At 40.7% G+C, this 19,039-nt stretch overlaps 3 protein-coding genes across 3 annotated transcripts; 1 reads left to right on the top strand and 2 right to left on the bottom strand.

Annotated features, from left to right (window-relative positions):
• On the bottom strand, window positions 1–4,929 carry LOC121802039 (phosphoglucomutase, chloroplastic-like). The gene is made up of 22 exons (XM_042201577.1): window positions 4,587–4,929; window positions 4,415–4,480; window positions 4,300–4,344; window positions 4,123–4,215; window positions 3,991–4,043; window positions 3,664–3,715; window positions 3,494–3,562; window positions 3,269–3,337; window positions 2,719–2,841; window positions 2,410–2,462; window positions 2,210–2,288; window positions 2,062–2,126; window positions 1,923–1,990; window positions 1,642–1,760; window positions 1,488–1,562; window positions 1,232–1,385; window positions 1,019–1,149; window positions 849–930; window positions 732–778; window positions 566–643; window positions 358–463; window positions 1–274 (listed from the first exon to the last, which is right to left on the bottom strand). Exons 1-22 carry the CDS (start codon window positions 4,827–4,829, stop codon window positions 207–209), a joined length of 1,938 nt encoding a protein of 645 aa, XP_042057511.1. The 5' UTR covers window positions 4,830–4,929; the 3' UTR covers window positions 1–206.
• A 572-nt stretch (window positions 4,930–5,501) lies between these two features.
• On the top strand, window positions 5,502–8,496 carry LOC121804980. Its single transcript, XM_042204720.1, has 7 exons — window positions 5,502–5,799; window positions 5,887–5,918; window positions 6,784–6,881; window positions 6,961–7,043; window positions 7,427–7,504; window positions 7,585–7,686; window positions 7,921–8,496. The coding sequence occupies exons 1-7, from the start codon at window positions 5,695–5,697 to the stop codon at window positions 8,197–8,199; spliced, it is 777 nt and encodes a 258-aa protein (XP_042060654.1). The 5' UTR covers window positions 5,502–5,694; the 3' UTR covers window positions 8,200–8,496.
• A 2,693-nt stretch (window positions 8,497–11,189) lies between these two features.
• On the bottom strand, window positions 11,190–12,542 carry LOC121802738 (ycf20-like protein). Its single transcript, XM_042202433.1, has 2 exons — window positions 12,486–12,542; window positions 11,190–11,769 (listed from the first exon to the last, which is right to left on the bottom strand). The coding sequence occupies exon 2, from the start codon at window positions 11,767–11,769 to the stop codon at window positions 11,299–11,301; it is 471 nt and encodes a 156-aa protein (XP_042058367.1). The 5' UTR covers window positions 12,486–12,542; the 3' UTR covers window positions 11,190–11,298.
• Window positions 12,543–19,039: the final 6,497 nt, after the last annotated feature.

Genomic DNA, 19,039 nt, shown 5'->3' with positions numbered 1-19,039 from the left:
TTTACTTGGAGTGAGCATATACATATATAGATGAAGTAAATTATGATTTGTATAAATATGCTAAGAGAAATATGGTTTTGCATCAACATTTCTACACAAGGATGCATATTATTTATAATAGAACAAAAAAACTAACGAATTTATGAATCAAGCATTCAGGAGGATGAATGCCCAAGCTCAGGTCATTTCATCCTCAAAATTCCAATCTATGTGATGACTGTTGGCTGCTCCCTTCCGGTGAACTCCTTCAGCTTTGAAGTAGATAAAGCCAGATCTAACACATATAATCACACACACAATTACAAACTCTGGAAAAAAAACAAAAAGATGTAACAGAATAACAAGAATCGAACAAACCTATCAGTGGCTTTAATGCTATTTGTGCATCCACGCCATGTTTAGATGCATCCGGCTCAAATTGTTCGATATATATACGAACAGTTGCACCAGCAGACCCGGTACCCTGTGCTCGATAACATTAGTAGGGAAGCTGAAAATTGATGTTGACGCGTAGAAAACTGTAACAGAGAGCTTCATTTGGGGTATGGTCAAAGGAGACACATACCGATAGCCTAAATATAATCCTGGATCCATCTGTGAACACAAAACGGACACCTTGCTTGGCAACTACGCTGCCATCTACCTGCTCAAGTATGAAAAGGACATGTTACCAATATATTTCTTTGTCGAAAATTAAGGTTAGAGTCAATTTTGGGTAAGGCTCAACTTACAGGATCAGTGTAGGTGAAATCATCTGCAAACTGCAGTTTGTAGTCTCCTGCAATAAACATAGCTCTTTTAGCTAAATAACAAACTTCTTAATCAACTAGGTAGTGATCGAGATTTACCATATACATCACCGGTCTTGGCTTTGGAAATTAAGTCTCTAAGATAATCTATCATTTTATTAGCCCCTTCGGACTTACATTCCTATTGCACAAGGAACAAGGTATTTTAGTTGCAGCAAATTGCATGCATTAGAAGGAGTAATAACAAAATAGCAGAGTATAAGGCATGCCTCGTAGTCATATCGAGAGAAGAAGTTCCTCCCATAAGTCGCCCAATGCTCAGAAACAACATCCGACACAGAAACCAACTTCTCCCCTGGTTTCTTGTCCTTATTTCTAAAAGCAATTATTGACAACCAAGCTTAAAACAGCCCTGTCAATAAGCAATATTCGGTTTATCAACTAACTTGAATCATCACTGAAAATCAGATGAAGTGATCAACCATGAGATTTCCTTACGAGTTCATTAATATACACGTACCAGATACCATCTTTCTTACGGATGTGGTCGGAACCAGTTCCAAAACTTTCTTCTCCGCAGATTGACAATTTCCCTGCATCCATTAGGTTTCCGAAAAACTTCCAACCAGTGGGAACCTAAAGTGAAGTTTGTTTATAAGATATGACTGACTGCAGAAAGTACATTCGTTCCCTATAAATCAGCTAAAACTGATAACAAGGAATTGTAGAGTACCAAACCTCATAGAATGGAAGGTTTAACTTCTCTGCTACACGATCCAGAGCACCACTGGTCGGCATGGATCGAGCCAAACCCTGTGAAAATACATAAGCTGAGGATGTATAAACTCTTTGAAGAGAAATATTGGGAGGAGAATCTTCATGCTTTTCAAACCTTTGGGCCAGTTTTGAAGTATGGAATGGCCTTTTCTGCGTTGGCAGCAATAATAGCAACAGAATCGGAAGGAGTCACAAAAAATCTGCTTCCAAGAATCATGTTTCTGTCACCATCTCCTGGAAAACAAAGTATGATATTGATAAGGGTAGGCTCAGTTATTTCTGTTGCTTTTCCTTTATATTATGCGTTTTAGCGAATCAATTTTATAGAAATAGAAATCATGCTGCTGTTAAAATTCACTAAATATGCTGCTACAACGAAAGTATATCGACACGTACCATCACTTGCAGCACCAAATTCGGGACCATGTTCCGCATACATTATGTCAACCAATTCCTTGGCATATCTATTCCAGATCAACAAATTAAAACCAGTATTTTGGAATCATGTGAGCTTTTCTGAATGAATACTTCTTACGTGAGATTAGGATCTGGATGGCCATGTCCAAAATCTTCTAGAGGCACCCCATTTAAAATGGAATCCTGTACATTGAGAGGTAATTTGATATGGAACCAACTAGCATTGTTCGTTAGTTTTGATCATGACAAAAATGAAGCTAACATACTATGCTAGCTCCCAGTTTGTCCACAAAAATTGGTTTGGCATAAGCACCAGTGACGGCATGCATAGCATCAAATGTAAACCTGAAAAGAGTAAAACGAGAAGATTTGAAACAAGTTTAAAACAACGCATCAAGAAACAATACAAAATAGTAAAGGAAGCAGCAGCAAAACATCAGAATCGTGAGGCAGGGTACTCAAATACCTGAAATCTGACCGTGATATAAGGCTCCTGATAAGTGAAAAATCAAATACTTGCTGCAAAATAAGTAGAAACATGAACTCCCATCAAAGAGAAGTAAATATAATGGTTTCATAAATATTCTCCCAGAGTTGAAAATGAAGTTCCATTCTGTATGCTAGATCATGAACTAGAAACTGTATCCACTACCAAAAATAATCCCAATTGTATAAGAAAATTCAATTATTAGATCGAGTAGATCTAAAAAGGAACAAATGTAGAGGCAATAAAGATACAATTGTTCAAAGAGAACTTGAAATTTGGACTGCTCACCTCCAAAAGCTCCAAATAGTCAGCTACTGGATCGACTACCTCTACACTAAAAGGTCCACAGTTTGTTACACCAAGCTGAGAGAGATTGATGTCAGGAATGTCGGCTACTTTTATTTCAGAGATCTGCAGAACACTAAGGCAAGTCAAATAGAAGTGGCAAGCTTATCAATTGTTTGACTGATTTCAAGAATTCTTGCTAAAGATTATATTGAACCAAATCGTTCAGCAACATATATCAAATATATATATATGTAACTAAAAGCCTCCTTTGACAGAATGTTTTTTCAGTAGTAGCCAGACAGTCATCGAGGATTTAATCTTTGGGGTGAAAGAAGGAAAATAAGCTTGCTAGTCATGCACGGTGTGAATATCAGTTTCATCAATAAAGGACGATTCTTTGTGAATTTTGAGAACTTGACCCTAGAATTCTGTTTCTTGAACTTGTAGTCTTGAACTAGAATATTCCTCTTTATAAAGAATGGTCGTCCTAATAAAAAAGCTCACAGTGAAACAGCTCTACAGTAGAAAAGCTAAAGCATCAGATGCATACAGAAAGAGTGTTTCCGTAGATCTTATCAGTAATCGACTCAGGTGCAGGTTGGCCACTGCTGTAATTAAACTGCAGAAGTAGGAACCAAGAGAATATTACGAATTAGTAGAACGTGATGATGAAGGGTTCAAGAGAGACACATGAGGAAAAGCCACTGGCTACAGGAAAAGATATAGGCAAAAGTACAAACAAGGCTCGTGCCGAATTACTAAGATCAAAATATACCTTGATACCCCAATCATATTCAGGACCACCAGGATTGTGGCTTGCACTCATTATAAATCCACCGTTGGCCTATATAAACAAAGGAAGTGGAACTAATACAAGTTGTGCAAGTTACAGCATATTAAGGGAAAAACACACACAACGCAGACAAAGAGACGAGTGATTCTTGCCTCTCTCTTCCTTATTACAGCAGATACAGCTGGTGTGGATAGTATACCATCCCTGCAGTCACAAAATTAAACCCTCTATTCGTTACCACCAACAATAGTTCTTTTCATAAACACACAATCTTAATGATACAGAAAGAGGAAGCTAATCAAACGAGTTCCAATAGAGCCACATAGACTAACGATAAAAATGGAACATCTTTTACTACATAAGCAAACAGCTGCATTTGAGATAGTGAAAAATAAGTATCCCTTAAAAAGGTTATTACATGGTCTCTTTAGAAAACATAAATATTGGAAATTCACAAGATAGCAAAAAGGGAAACTAGCCTGCCAACCAAGATTTTTCCAACACCATTGCCAGCAGCAATTTTGATGATTATCTGTGTTTCAAATGTAGCAATGTCAGCATTTGAACAAGACAATTCCATTGAAATGTCAATCAATCTTAAATTTGAACACCTGTGCAGCCTCCTTGTTAAAATATCTACCATCACCACCCAAAACCAAGACTCCATTTTTGTAATCCTCTGGTGGCAATGAATCAAACAGTGCCTTCAATCACACAAAAATTCCTCATTAGAAACAAACACATAGCATAAGCAAAGCATCACTACTTCAGTATTCAAACTGTCAGACCTGAATCCAGTTGGCAAGATAATTTTCTCGCATGAACTCTTTCACCTAACAGCAGCAAAAAATCAAAATCCAATTATCATCAAACATAATTGGCAATGTAGCACAAAGATCACACCTTTTTCCGAAGACCACTTGTGCCAGTCTTCTGCCCCTCAATTGGCTGCGTTGGCACACTCTTAATCTGAAATCAATCAAATCAAGGTAATATCTCAGCACCCCACTTCGATATTCTCCCTCTTTCCTCTCTATCTCTCTCTCCCTAAACCCTTATTCAAAAAAAATGGAACCTTGAGTTCTTGGGAGTTAGCAACAGTGGCTGAAGGAGAAGTTGATGAAGAGGAAGCCCTAACCGAGACAGACAAAAGTGGTGATGGTGAAGCATTCCTGAAAGAAATGTTGGAGAAAAGTGGAGTGGGATTGAAGAAAGAAAGAGAAGAATAGGCTAGAGATGAATCGTTTCCATTAGAATTCCTCAATTTTCTTGATAGCAAAGAGGATGTGGGCCTTGAAGCTATGGAGTTCAAAGCCATATCCCCACTGCGATGAAAGAAACAAGCTTCTAAAAATCTCTTTTTTCTATTGAGGAATTTGCTCACTTTTTCTTTATCTTTTTCTTTGTTTCTGTGAGACGTGAGTGAAGTTGAGGTTTTTAAGAAGAGGAAATTTTGAACTGAATGTGGTTCGCAAATCTAGAGAGGTATTGTGGGCGTGCCACGTGTACGTTGGACTGCTATGTGTGTTCTTCATTTCTATCAACTTGATTCTAAATATCTCTCGTTTTAAATTTGGTTGTTCATAATTTGATTCATATAATCTCATTTACTACTACCATTTAAAACGAATATTCGTGAGAGATTGGTGTTTTTGGACATTGTATTGGTATTTGTCCTATATTGACGAACATATTCCTTAAGATCCGATGTTGTGGCCATGAACTATAAAATTTCATAGAAAAACACTCAAAAGATAAAATTTTTAGTTAGTGGTAAATGGTAATCGAATGAATTTCTCTCCAACATTAACTGTGGCTTATGATTAGTCAAAAGAGTATTATTTTTTTCGTAATTTACTCAATAAATCATGAGCGCATTTGAATTTTCCTCTTTTTATTTACTCACTTTATTGTGAGTTAAAAATTAATTAAGTGAGAAGAAAGATTAATTGATATACATCGATTCAAATATAAAGTTGAAAACTTTGAAGCTTGTCAGTTAATGTTTGAGGACTAACTGAATATCTATATTCCTCTCTCTATACATACTGTATTAATTTTTCTAAAGAAGAATTGAGCACTAATTTAGATTTCCCAAAATAAACAAAACACTCCATTTCTTGAGTAATTAAGCTCGATTTCGAGAGGAAAATTGGGCGTTGAATTGCTGAGATTTGTTTGACATGTCGACGAATCAGAACCCAAGCTCGAACAGCATTGCGGCTCCAATCGAGATCGGGCCGGACGGCCTGGCCCGAGAATCTCCAATCATAGCTTACACCGAGAAGGTATAGCGCCGGAATCCTCGTTTAGATCTCACGAATCACGAAAACACTATTCTGATTGCTCATCTTGTTTTCGATTTTGGGTTTCAGATCATTGAGGACGAGCAGCTTCAGTTGAGGAAGTGCGTAAGCTTGCTTCTCATCATTAGACTAATTTCTCTTTATATTTACTGATTTGGAGTGAATTTATGTAATTGTAGTTTGTTTTCTATCTTAGGTCTTAGATTAATGTACATTTTGTTGATGTAGTGCTGAACAGAGAGTGTGTGATGAGATTTTCTGGTCTAGCATAGTTTATTTTGTATTCAGATCAGTAGTGGAGCTATTGATATGCTTTCATGGCATGTGATATTAGTTGCATTCGTGATCTTAATGTTTCTTAGAAAATTTTTACGATTGTGAAAAGGTGAGGCTTTGACTAGTGGGTGATTCATGGACTCGAAGTTCTTGAGCTTAATTCGAATGCCAGAGTTTGATTAGATAACGAAACCATTGTACTAATGTTTTTCTGATGATCAACTCAGTCTTGGCCAAGTATTTCTTGAAAAGTAGTGTTGATACGGGTGTGTGTGATGAACTTATCATGATATTCCAGTATAGCATAATTCATTTGTCTTCAAATCAGTAGTGGAGTTGTTGATATGCTTTCATGCCATGTAATTGTTCAGATGCATTTGTGATCATGGTGTTTCTTAGAAAATTTTGGTGAATGTGAAAAGGTGATGTTTCGGAAGTTCTTGAGTTTGAGTCGAATGCCAGAGTTTGATTATATAACGAAATCATTTTAACGATAATGATTCAGTTCTTGGTTGTAATTGAGTTTCCATTGGGGGTTATTAGGATTTACAGATTATGTATAGTGTGTATTTCCTTTCACCCCGAACAGATTCCTCGTTTAGCATTACCATTTCCTATCTCAGTCGCCTCATCATGCTAATATCCCTATCAACTTATCATGTGTGAATAATATAATATATTTCCACTCAGGTATATTGAAGAAAACTATTCTAAGATTCGTGATGTCGAACGAGAACTTGCCAACCTCTCGATGGAAATGAAGCTTACAGCTGGTCCAAAGAAAGCTGGTATGCATTTGCCAGCAATTCCTAAGAATAATTCCGCGTCTTCTGTAGAGTATAACGCGTTCTTGTCTTACTCTATTAGCACTTGAGCACCTAAGGAAGAAAATAGAAATGTCAACAGAGAGAATTCGATTGGCTAAGGTGAAAGAAGAACAAGCTAAAAAGGTATGCTTCTTTCCATTAAGGAGCTGATCTTAATGTAGTCAGCTTAACTCAGTTTCTTCTTCTCATAACCTCATTATATGTGCAGTTTTTCTAAGCTGCAAAATTTGTACTTGACTTTTCACTTTTCCAAAGTCCTACTCCTTGCAAAGGGGAACGAAAAATGCATTTGACCATTTTTGAAGTTGCATTATGCCTCGTGGGTCCATTTTTCACCTCAAAATGTGATTTTTAGTGTCTGCTTGATCTAAAGAAATCCAAGTTCATGTATTAGATCAAATTCTCATCCTCCATTGAAGTTTTTAAATTTCCGTCTTCTGAAGGTCTCAGCTGGATCACTTCTACTTTTCTCCGTACTCTCTGATAAACATTGTTCTTATCGCTAGGCCTGGGAAGCAGCAGCAAAAGAGGTGCAGGATGAGGAAGCGAGCAAACAGAAGCTTTGTGACGATCTAAATAATTTGGTAATCGATTCTTGATGGTAACATTGCCAGGTAACTTATTCGAGTACTTTTGTCTCATCTCAAATCTTATGCTCTTGCAGGTCCAGGAAAGTAGCAACAGCCAACTTGCTCGACTGGAGGAACTGAAGCGCCGAATGGAGTCTCTGAACCCGAGCAGATCTTCCAATACACATACGCCCTTTGTATGATTCACTCAGACCTTCATCTAGGAGTATGCATATGCACTTAGTTTGTTCGTCTCTCTATGCTTAATGCTTTTGTTCTCTCCCCGATGGTTGCGTTTTAAAGTAAACAAATCCTACGAGTTACCTCCCTAAATCATTATACCCCTTTAGATATCACATTTTCTTACCTACTAACACAAACTGAGTTTAGTTGAGAAATCTTGACAAGTCTTGACTATTGACAACGAGTAGGCGGGAAATCAAAGACTGCCACAGAGTAGTACAGTTGAAGTTTCGTCTGCCGGGGAACCACCCTGTGGAGCTACGGGAACCATATCTACTGAAGTTAAAGCAGAGAACTCCGCGGTAACTGAGCAAAATCAGCAGCCTTCTAGCGACAGCGAGGGAAGACGGAAGAAGAGAAGTTCAAATAAAGGACGAGGAAGTGGAATAGGAGCAGTACCTAAGGGCCGAAAGCATGCAGTACCGGATTGGACAGGAGCTGGTTTTGATGTTGATGGCAGAGGTTGAGAGTGAATACACGATCCTTACCGGCTCCCGGCCACTTTCTAAAATTCATTTCTTCCTTATTATTGGACAAATTCTAGTCTGTTACCATGACATAAACTAAAACAGTTTAATTTATCTGACATGAAAAAACGTGTCCATATTTATAAATGAATGTTTTTGCCTCCTCCTTGAACTGATGTGTATGAGCTCTCAACCATGGTGGCCTAGTATAGAGATGCTAAATGTAAATTTTGCATTTGTTTGATGTAAAAGATTTTCATAATTGTGATTATGCTTCTTCTTCTTGTTTGGCAGTGACAGGTGAGTAGTTTATGATTCAAAATCCTTCAAAATTGACTAAAAAAAACTATTGAATTTCTTCCTCTATTACATATACAAACGTGTAGAATGAGTTTGAGATGTTATGCTTTCCTTATTGTGAATTGGTTTTAAGATGGAACCACAAGAGGTAGAATCCTGATGACGAGGCCTGGGAAAACATCGTCGGGGTCATGAATATGCGGATTCCTCTCGACTATGTAAGGATCGGAGCACTTGTCGCTGATGGTGTGTAGGGTTTCGCCTTCTCCGACAACGTATATCTCGTCGCACGGCTTCTCCACCTGCCACCCTCTCGCCGCCGTCGTTAGGAGGATCAAAGCTACCACGCCAAGCCACGAGGCGTCCCACGCTTTTGTGCATTTGGAGGGAACGACTGCCATATAATTGTGTGAAGAAGAAATGATTATGATCGACTTGAAATTAGGATATTGGTGTTTGGCATTATATAGATAATAATACATACGGTCCACCTAAGCACTTTGGTAGGAGACAATTTCATTATTTTATCAACTTGATTTAATGACAATTGTGTGTGGGGGAGGCTACTAGAAAAAGAAGTTATTCAAATTGAGGATATGGTAAAGAAAGTCAGAAGTGTGAATATTCAGTTGTAAGATATTTTTAAAGTATATTTTGGGGTCGATTAATTATTGATAACAATTATTGCAAAATGATGTGAAGCATCGATTACAAGACTCTAATCCAAACTACTGAATTAAGAACGTCAGTTTTGACTCAAAATTGTTGATTTTTTGACAATTTTTTTTTATCGTTTTTTCTTTGTTTTAACCCTATTTTGTGTCAAAATTGGCGCTTAACCGAAACTATGAATCAAAATTGGACACATAAATTAATCAATGGTCCGATTTGAACCAAACCTGCCTTCTATGAAATTAATAGTGAATTAATTTGAAGCAAGTTTGGTTTGTTTAATTTGGTCAACTAATTAAGAAGCAATTAAAATTAGGTTAACTTCTATTCCTTAAAACATTTCCAATTTGTATATAAATCCTATTTTTTTTAGATATTTGTCAACTGGTCGTAGGCGATAGGCATGTTGTTTCCGGTACAAATAAAAGGGAGTTTTTTTGGGGGGGAGATGGAGTATTTTATTGATTTTCTAATACTATAATTAATAAACAGTTGTACCTTTTTACCAACATCATGAATCTATGATGACACATCCTTTATTTAATTATTTCTATTGAATACTTTTAGTTTATATATAGTTGACCACGAGTAACTACTGAGATCGAACAAATGTTAATGATTAAATAGGCCACGTAATTTATCATACCATTATTGATAAACGTGTACGTCTCCTTTTCATATAATTAAGTATATTAATAAAATAGTGTCTAATAGAATGGTTAATATCTGATGTGAATGATCGAGTTTGATTCAATTATAATGGGACGGTGGCCTTAATTTGTGTCATTTTCAAGCTTGTAGAATCCATTTTGCGTTTTTCAAAAGTAAACTAAGAATGATCAAATTAATTATTCAAAGTAGAAATAATGTATGGACTATGGACCATATGCTAAGAGTGTGAGATGGGCATTAGACTATGGTCTTTGAGAGTGGAACACGCTTTCCATGTCAATTTCCCTATGATATTACTTTCTTTTTTGCAGTCTAAGGGTGTTCGGTTATTCAAGATTAACATATCCCCACATTGAATTGATTTGAGATTACCATAGATTTATTTTATCACATGATATGGTCAAAACTCCTAAGTCAAGATTAATTATTAAACCGAACACTATCATAATGATTCAATCTCATCAAACCGAACACCACTAAATGCACGAGTAGTAACAGGTACATGTTGATATGCAAAAGGTACAGCCGTGAAGGCAGTTTGAAATCCGCATCCACCGATTCATGTCCACTTATGGTGAAACTTGCCGTAGCACAGTCTGTTCCCGGTCGCCTCTCCACCTCGAACATCACCAAATCCAATCCAATTTCCAGCAACGGATCACTCATGAACCGACCAGAGGGCTGCACGTGCACCCTTGTCCGTACTCACCACCACAGGAACTCGAATGCAATGTCACAAGCCATCAAATCCTACACCCTCTATAATAATCTATGCATAATGGCCATACATGATAGAATCACAGTATCGACTGTGCTCTCTTCTCGGGTGCGTCTAGGAGGCTCGAGACGGGTCGGGCCATTCGTGATTATGCAGTCACTGAGAGTGTTGAATCAGATATCTATGTTAAGAATGCTCTTATAGACATGTGCTGCAAATGTGTATATGCTGAAGAAGCAATAAAAGTGCAGAGAGATGGGATGATATCTATGCAAAGAATGCTCTTACAGACAATGGTGGTGTTCAGTTTCCAAGATAAAATAATACCAAGATACAATCTAGGATTGAGTTATGAGATTATTTTAGTCATAGGGGGTTAGCTATGACTAATTATCTCATGATTATTCATCTAGGATTGAGTTGTGGGGTTGAATCTCATGAACCAAACACACTATAAATTTAATCCCGGATACAATCTTGCAAGCCGAACACCCCCAATGTGTATATGTTAAGAACTGCTGGCCACCGGAGATGTCCCAAACCCGGTAGGTTGGAGCTGTATAGGAACCATTTCTGAAATTGCCAGACATCAAAATTATAACGAAATGTGATATAAAACTTGTCAAAATTATCAGAAAGAAAGCTTTTTCATATATGCACAAATCCAGTAGTATACACTGAAAAATGAGCTCCAGCATACAGCAAATGTAATAACTGTAAGCAAGCACTAAACAAATTCAACTAGCTAGTTTGAAAGCATCAATGAAGAGACCATAAGTGAAACCCATTTTGAAGTTGTTGAGGAGGGCGACGTAGAAGGTGATCTTGGGTCTGCTATAGTAGAACCTGGTCACATACTCGGTGATGAGAACACACAGCACCGCGGCTATAACATCATTGACGCCTAAAGCTCCGAATGACAGGGAGATGGTTTGGGCGACGTAGAAGCCACCCAAGAGAGAGATGCCGCCAAAGAGTGCCCTTCTTGACGGGCTTTTGAAATAGTTGCGTGAAACATCTGGTATGATTCGTATAATGTCAACCAGTCGTCGAGGCCCTTCACTTTCCTGCACTGCAACTACTCTGAAGGAACTTGACGAGGATCTTGAACTAAACCTCGTTCCCCACTTTACATTCCGATTGCTTTTTTTAGCAACCAATCCGTATTCAAGGAAGCCAGTGCAAGCCAAAGATGCACCATTTGCCATCTGCAACAATTGCTAACGAATATCAATAACTAATTGTCCCCTGTAGGAAAGAAATCAAAGATATTGATAAAACTGCACCATTTTCCATCAACAATAAATGCTTATGGTATCAACAAATAATTGTCTCCTCTGGGAAAGAATTCGAAGATATTCACAAAACAGCAACATTTGCCATCTGCAGCAATTGCTAATGAATAACAACAAATAAATGTCTTCTTAAGGAAAGAAATTGATGATATTACCGACAATTTTTCCCAACCAAAAACCTTGCTTCCAAAACACACGATAACTAATGTTCAAGAATAAACTATGATGATCTTTAAATCAAAAGGAAATGAAAAAGGGATAAATTCATAATTTCACCTTCTTCACAGATCAAATGAGCAGCGCCATGTTAATACTAATGTAGCTGAAAATCAACTGATGCAGTATATCAAATCATACCATATTTCGAAAATTTAGACAATTCAGAGCCCATTACTTAGCATCGATAAATTTTCTCACGTATCTAGAGAAATTGAAGCATCAAAAATCCCAAAAGCATAGAATCAATGAGCTCAATATTACGAATTACTTCATATATTGCGAAACGAAATCATATCTGCCAGAAAATGAGTGTAAACTGAAAAAGGTTGGAAGAGCTTGATAAAAACATCAATGGCGTCAACATTAATTCACCTTCCAAAAAAGATAAACATTACAGCTAAGAAACGCACCGTGTAAGCTTGAAGCTGTGAATTGAAAGAGCAAAATTGGTGGTGAAAGGGATTTCGAATTTTCGATCTGATAATAAGGAATTTTGAGGGAAATTAGTGCTTCATCGGATCCTGACCCGCTCGTTGGTGGGTCGGGTTGTGGGCTGCCCCGGGAAATTGGGCTTAAGCTCCCACGGCCCACCAAGCGACTATTTTGTTAATTTTCTTCGAGCATTGTCAAATTATAAGGATATTTATTGAATAATTGTGCAATAACATCCATAGCCAGGTCAATTAGTTAGAAATTCATTTTCGAAATTTCGAACTCAAAATAGTTTAAGTATGTTACAATTATAATTTTTTAAAATATTAATAATTAAAATTTAGAATATCACTACATGGTAAAGCTTCAATCCTATGTTATAATTCATTTTCTTATCTTTGTCATAAGATTAATATTGATAAATTTGGGATTTTTAAAGATTTTTAAATTTTATAGTTAAGTTTACTCTATTTTGATTTTGTACGAAATTCATACAAGATTATACGGTTTACACGATCGACAATAACGAAATTCAATAGTGTGTGATGGATCCGCGAATTTCTGATGTTAGTAAACGCTGGTAGAGAAAAAAGACTACGACACGATGAATTTACGTGGTTCGATTTACTGAAGTAAATCTACGTCCACGGGAAGAAGGGAGGGCAAGATTGTATTGCTTGATCTGGGATTACAGCTTACAACACAGACTTGCTATATGATTTTATCTCTAGAGAGCTTAACCCTTTTCTATCTGATCTAAGTTCTATTTATACCTTGAACTAAGATCGTGGCTTGCATCACCACTAAGTCGTGGATGTCGTGTAGGTCATGGCCTAAGATCGTGGATGTAGTGTAGGTCATGGCCTACGATCGTGGCCTGAGTTGACACCACGTGGTAGTGGGTGTGTTGGAAGTTGTGGAAATCCAGTATGGGTCCAATAACTCCTTGTTCGGTCGAAAGCTGAGACCGAACTGCTCTGGTTGCCGATCTGAGAGTAGAGCTTGATGCCGACCTGAGAGCAGAGCTTGATTGGTTGGCTTTTACCGAGCAGTAGGCTGAGGCCGAACTCTAGCTTGATGCCGACCTGAGAGCAGAGCTTGATTGGTTGGCTTTTACCGAGCTGTAGGCTGAGGCCGAACTCCTTGGTAATGCCGAACTCATACTCTTCCTTGGGCTTTGGGCTGATGGGCCGTCATTGCTGTTGGGCTTGTTTGGTACGCACCCCATCACTACCCCCCCCCGAAGGGCGAAGTGAATCACTTCGGCAAAGTGAGTCACTTCGGCATTCTGGATAAAGGCAAGGGGGAGGCTGATGTCAGGGGACGTGCCTCGCATTAAATGCGACAGTGAAATCCGGCCGTTGAATCCTGAAAAGGTGGGATTCGAAACGGTGCGACGATTTTGAAATCTTCGCCGAATCTGATAAATACCTCCTTTCTTCATCATTGAAGCACTTTTGCGACTGCTTCTTCTGCACTCTCTCTTTTTTGCGAAAATTCTCTCTCCGCTTTCAAGAATTTCTTCGGACTTTCTTCACCTTCAAAAAGTAAGAAAAATGTCTTCTTCTTCTTCTTCGGAGTCGGGTAGCGGTAGGAAAGGGGATAAGGGGTCTTCTAGCCGGAAGGAATCCGGGGAGAAGACCGTAGAGTATTTCCATAGTATTTTGAGTAAGGATACTGTGATATCCCTACCCGAAAAATACTTTTTTCCTGGGGGGAAGGTGGTGGTACCTGACGGCGATCATAGGGCTGACTCCCCGCCGGAGGGTTACGCCACCGTGTACGAGGCCTGCTTAGAATGCGGGCTTCGTTTCCCCCTCCCTTCTGCCTTTATAGATTTACTAGATTTTTTTCAGCTTCCTTTAGGCCAGGTGACTCCGAACTCTTGGAGGCACTTGTCGGCCTTCGCTGCCGAACTCCGTAATTTAGGAAGGGATTTGTCTTTGAAGGCAATCCTTAAATTCTTTCAATTTAAGAGGAAGGGGTCTTGGTTTTACTTGATCCCTGTACAGCCCTTTAGGGCCTTTTGTAAAACGAAGTGGCCGAAGTGGCAAAACCGCTTCTTCTACTATGATAGGACCGCGGCTCCTAGTTTTCCCTGGAGAGGGCCGAAGTCCGTTATCCGTCATCCTCGGCCTGAACCGTTGGACGAGCTCGATGGCGAGCTCAACAAGATTCCCATAGTTAGGAAACAATACACGGAGTCTGAGCTCGTCAAGGGCGACGTCGTGTTCGACATCTCGTCTTCGGACGAAGAGGCCGAGGGTGAGGATTTCTCTTTATCTTTATGCTCAACTGCTTTAACGAAGAAAACTAAACTTGCTTTCTTGCTTTTTGGCAGTGTACATGCTGACCAAGGCTACCCGAAAATCTTCGGAGTCCAAGGAGCCGGAGAGGCCGAAAACCACCAGCTCGGCGTCTGATGCCGAGAGGACTCCGAAAAGGCAAAAAACCTCTTCGGATCCGAAGAAGCCGGAGTCGACTTCGGCAAAGGGGAAGGGGAAGGCCCAGAAGCCCCCGAGAGCGCCAGAGAAAGACGTGGTCTTGGCGCCTCCTTCGGAACATATCTGTGAGCCGTTTTTATGGCCCACGGACTTCGCCGAGGTGAATTCTCTTCTTGATTTTCTGGCCTTGCTTTTTTCCTGTATTTTTGTGGCCCCTTTGTTGACTTTTTTCTTTATTCATTTTCAGAGGAACGATATGCTCTCCAAGCTCGTCGCCGTCGAACTCTCCAAAGCGTCCAATGACTATGCTGAGATGCAGAGGAAGTTGGCGGCTGCTTGTCATCGGGCCGAACAGGCTGAGGCTAACTTTGAGAAGGCCAGAGCTGCTAGGATTTCGGCCCAGGATGAAGCTCAGTTTGCCAAAAACCAGCTCGTCATCCAGCGAGAGCAGACGAAACGGAGGGATGCTGCTGCCGTGGTTGCCCAAGGGGAGGCTCTCCGTGTTTACACGGAGAAACTCTTTTTGAGCAGCCAGTTCTCGGCCTTTGTCGGTAGTCTGGTAAGGCTAATTACCGATAAGGGCGAGCAGGGGGCCGACGTCGTGCTGCCTCTGTATAGCCGAGAGATAGCGGCTCGGCTTCAGAATCTGCCGCTCCTTGAGGAGCTCGCTTCATCTTCGGTCCTGCTTTCTGCAGACCGAGTCCGGAGTTGTCGAGCTGATCGGGACGAGAACCTGGAGGCTATCTTTGCCTCCGTGGGACCCGTTTCACCCGCTTCGACTTACCACGGAGAGGGTGAGGCCGAGCCGCTGGAGCTGGAGGCCGAAGTCGAGCGGGCCGGGCATCCGGAGAAGGAGGCCGATCAGGAGGCGGAGGCGAGGCCGGCAGGATGCGAGGCCGAGGCTGAGGTAGCTCAGGAGAAAGAAGCTGAACCAGACCAAGGAGCCGGAGACGAAGCTGACGGAGTATGATTTCGTCTCCCTTCTCTTAGTCTAGTTTCTTCCTTGTAAAATGGCCTTGAAGCCCTCCTAGTGTAAAAAATTTTCCTTGTGAATGAAAAATTCTCTACACTTGTCTTCGTATAGCTTTTCGTACTCGCCTTTATTCCTGTTGTATTTTACTATCTGCTCGGTACAGCTGCCGAACTAATATAGCTGCTTTGTACTCAAGGAGATGGAGATACTTCACTGGAAACGGCTGTACTCTTCGGCTTTAGACGAAGCTGAGAAAAGAGCTATAGCCGATCAGACGAAGAATGACGAGCTTCTGGCTCGTTTAGTGAAGCTGGGGGCCGATAATAAGGACTTAGAGTCCGATAAGAAGGATCTGGAGGCCGAGCTGAATACGACCATTGCTGAGAGGACTGCGTACGAGGATTACATCCGTGTGCGCGGGGGAGTGACCATATCAGATGTTCAGAGTCGAGTTGACGAACTGTGGGAGGAATATCATGTACTCCGGAGGAACAATGCGCTGGAGAGCTCGGCTTGCCAACAAGTTGTGAAATCATTGCGGCGCTGGGCTTCTCGGTACAACATTGTTCTTTCTCGGCGCCCCTCCATAGAAAGATTCCTTCGGCATATCGTGCCAACAGATGCTCGCACTCCAGATCAAACCTCTGGTTCCCTTGTTCAAAATCCTACTCCTAGTCAACAACGAACTCCGGAACAGCCGGAAACGTCAAGACGAGAACGGGCTCAGGAGCAACCGGAATCGTCAAGACAGGGACGGACTGAAATTCGCCGAGGAGTTGTGACTATGAGCGAGCAAGATCAGCAGATGCTTATTGCAGAGACTCTTCATCGCCGAGGTGTTAGGACTTCTCGGGCTCGGGGAAGAGGCGTTGGGTCGAGGATAGCATCTCGTCGACCTGCTTATTCTTCATCTGCTCGGAACAACCGAACTCGGCTTCCAGAGGATTTTGCAGATAGGTGGCTTAACTTCAGCAACCCTGGACAGTAGAATAGTCCTTTGTAATAGCGTAACGCCATTTTGTAGGGTAGCGGAGTTGTATGCCGAACAAGATTTGAAAAATGAAATTTTGTTTTCGCTTCTAACACTGTATTCACAGCTTAGCGAAAAAATTTCATCGTACTTGTCCTCGGTCTTATGAAGTAAACTTCTTTGACCGGACTTGGTCCTTGGTCTTATGAAGTAACCTTCTTTGACCGGACTCGTCTTTGGTCTGATGAAATAAACATCTTTGACCGGACTCGTCTTTGGTCTGATGAAATAAACATCTTTGACCGGACTCGTCTTTGGTCTGATGAAATAAACATCTTTGACCGGACTCGTCTTTGGTCTGATGAAATAAACATCTTTGACCGGACTCGTCTTCGGTCTGATGAAATAAACATCTTTGACCGGACTTGGTTTGTGTTCTAATTTGGCGATTTGTCGCCGGGATCGAACTTTCCCTTGTCCTAATTCGGCGAGTTTTATCGCGTGGATCGGACTTTCCCAGTTAACCGAAGTGGTCTTATGCAGTAAACCTCTTTGACTAGACGTGGTCGTCCCCGGTCTTATGAGGTAAACTTCTTTGACCGAACTTGGTCGTCCTAATTCGGCGAGGTTTATCGCGTGGATCGGACTTTCCCTTATTGCAGTTCGTTCCAGACGAAGTGCTTATTTCTTAAGCCGACTTGTGGTCTTGTATCTTCCTGAGAAGCTTGGACTCACAATCGTTGGCTTATTGCAGTTCGTTTCAGACGAAGTGCTTGTTAAGCTGAATTGCGGTCTTGTATCCTCCTTGGAAGCTTGGACTCACAATCGTTGGCTTATTGCAGTTCGTTTCAGACGGACTGCTTGTTAAGCTGAATTGTGGTCTTATATCCTCCTTAGAAGCTTAGACTCACAATAGTCTTTAATAATCGATCTAAAAAGGGGATCAGTCTTTAAAGAACGATATACCTTGGTACCATTTGTAAGAGACGACAAGCACATAGAGACAAAACACATAGAGAAAAAATGAAAAAGATGAAAGAAAAAAACTTTAAACCCTTTTATAAAACGACAAGTAAAAGGTACAAGTAAAAAACAAACAAATAAAAACATGTACCCCTATGACCGGACTAGACACAAGACAGACTGACCGGACTTTTGTCTCTTACAAGTGGAACTTCTTGAGGTTGGAGACGTGCCATGTTCGGGGTACTTGTTCTCCTGACATGTGAGTCAATTTATAAGACCCTTTGCCGAGGACTTCTGACACCCGATATGGACCCTCCCATGTGGGTTCGAGTTTGCCCAGCTTTTCTGCTCGGCTTACTTCGTTGTTTCTCAAGACGAGATCTCCCACTTGAAATTGAAGCTTTTTCACCCTTTGGTTATAATACCGGGCTACTTGCTCCTTATACTTGGCTGCTTTTATGCACGCCAATTCTCTTCTTTCTTCGGCGAGATCTAGTTCTGCTCTCAGTCCGTCGTCATTCATTTCTGAGGAAAAATTTAGAGTTCGGGGACTGGGTACGCCGATCTCCACCGGAATTACGGCTTCAGTGCCGTACACCAGACTATACGGAGTTTCACCGTTGGAGGTTTTGGGTGTAGTTCGGTAGGACCATAGGACTTGAGGGAGATTTTCTACCCATTGTCCTTTGGCTTGTTCTAACCGAGCTTTTAACCCTTTCACCAGAATCCGGTTCGTTACTTCCGTTTGTCCGTTTGCTTGGGGATGGGAGACCGAAGTGAACCGCTGTTGAATGTTCAGCTCTTGGCACCAATTCTTGAACGTCTTGTCGGTGAACTGAGTCCCATTATCCGAGATGAGGATGTGGGGTATGCCAAATCGGCACACTATGTTCTTCCAGACGAAGTCCAATGCCTTTGAGCTCGTTATCGCAGCTAATGGTTCAGCCTCCACCCACTTCGTGAAGTAGTCCACGGCAACGATAAGGAATTTCATTTGCCGAGGAGCTTGAGGAAGTGGTCCCACTATGTCTATGCCCCATTGCATGAAAGGCCAAGGGCTTTGCATAGTGTATAGATCGGTCTGCGGCATCCTTGGGACATTTGCATGAATTTGGCACTTCGTACACTTCTTGACGAGCTGCACTGCCTCTTGTACCATGGTTGGCCAATAATATCCCC

This window comes from Salvia splendens, chromosome 5, assembly GCF_004379255.2.
Source record: "Salvia splendens isolate huo1 chromosome 5, SspV2, whole genome shotgun sequence".
Classification (NCBI taxonomy): Eukaryota; Viridiplantae; Streptophyta; class Magnoliopsida; order Lamiales; family Lamiaceae; genus Salvia; species Salvia splendens.
This window is presented reverse-complemented; position numbering and strand designations above follow the sequence as displayed.